Source organism: Rhagoletis zephyria, unplaced genomic scaffold (genome assembly GCF_001687245.7).
Source record: "Rhagoletis zephyria isolate East Lansing unplaced genomic scaffold, Rhagoletis_zephyria_1.1 Rzeph_scaffold_72003, whole genome shotgun sequence".
Classification (NCBI taxonomy): domain Eukaryota; kingdom Metazoa; phylum Arthropoda; class Insecta; order Diptera; family Tephritidae; genus Rhagoletis; species Rhagoletis zephyria.
Window position 1 is genome coordinate 1 of NW_016229053.1, and position 663 is coordinate 663.

General features: G+C 48.4%; 1 protein-coding gene across 1 annotated transcript; it reads left to right on the forward strand.

Moving 5' to 3' along the window:
* Positions 1 to 35: 35 nt before the first annotated feature.
* LOC108357197 (guanine nucleotide-binding protein G(k) subunit alpha-like) lies at positions 36 to 656 on the forward strand (the record flags this gene model as incomplete). Its single annotated transcript, XM_017608288.1, has 3 exons — positions 36 to 290; positions 366 to 519; positions 589 to 656. Coding segments are annotated over 3 exons (477 nt in total), but the record flags the coding sequence as incomplete, so codon positions are not given.
* Positions 657 to 663: the final 7 nt, after the last annotated feature.

Consider the following 663-nt stretch of genomic DNA (forward strand, 5'->3'; position numbering starts at 1 on the left):
AACTAACTAACTTACTTACTACTTTTTTTAGTTACCTAAACTCGCTGGACCGCATCTGCCAGGCGGACTACTGTCCAAGTCAGCAGGACGTGCTGCGGACGCGCGTCAAGACGACCGGCATCGTCGAGGTGAACTTCAAGTTCAAGGGCCTGCTCTTTCGCATCTTCGACGTCGGCGGCCAGCGGTCGGAGCGCAAAAAGTGGATTCACTGCTTCGAGGACGTCACCGCCATCGTCTTCTGCGTCGCCCTCTCCGCCTACGATCTGCTGCTGGCGGAGGATGATGAGGTGGTAAGTGGTTGACAGGCAAAAAAATTATGATTACTTGTAAACTGTTTTCATAATTTTTTATTTACATTTTTCCAGAACCGAATGCGTGAAAGCCTGAAACTGTTCGAGTCCATCTGCAACAACAAGTGGTTCCTCGACACGGCCATCATTCTCTTTCTCAACAAGAAGGACCTCTTTGAGGCGAAGATTCGCAGCTCGCCGCTGCAAATTTGCTTTCCCGAGTACAAGGGTAATTACCTTGTGTGCCATTTTAAGAAAACCAAACTTGATCTAATTGATGTGTTATATTACTTTTCAGGCGCGAACACCTATGAAGAGGCGGCCGCCTTTGTTCGGCTACAGTTTGAAGCGGTCAATCGCTCGAAAAACAAGG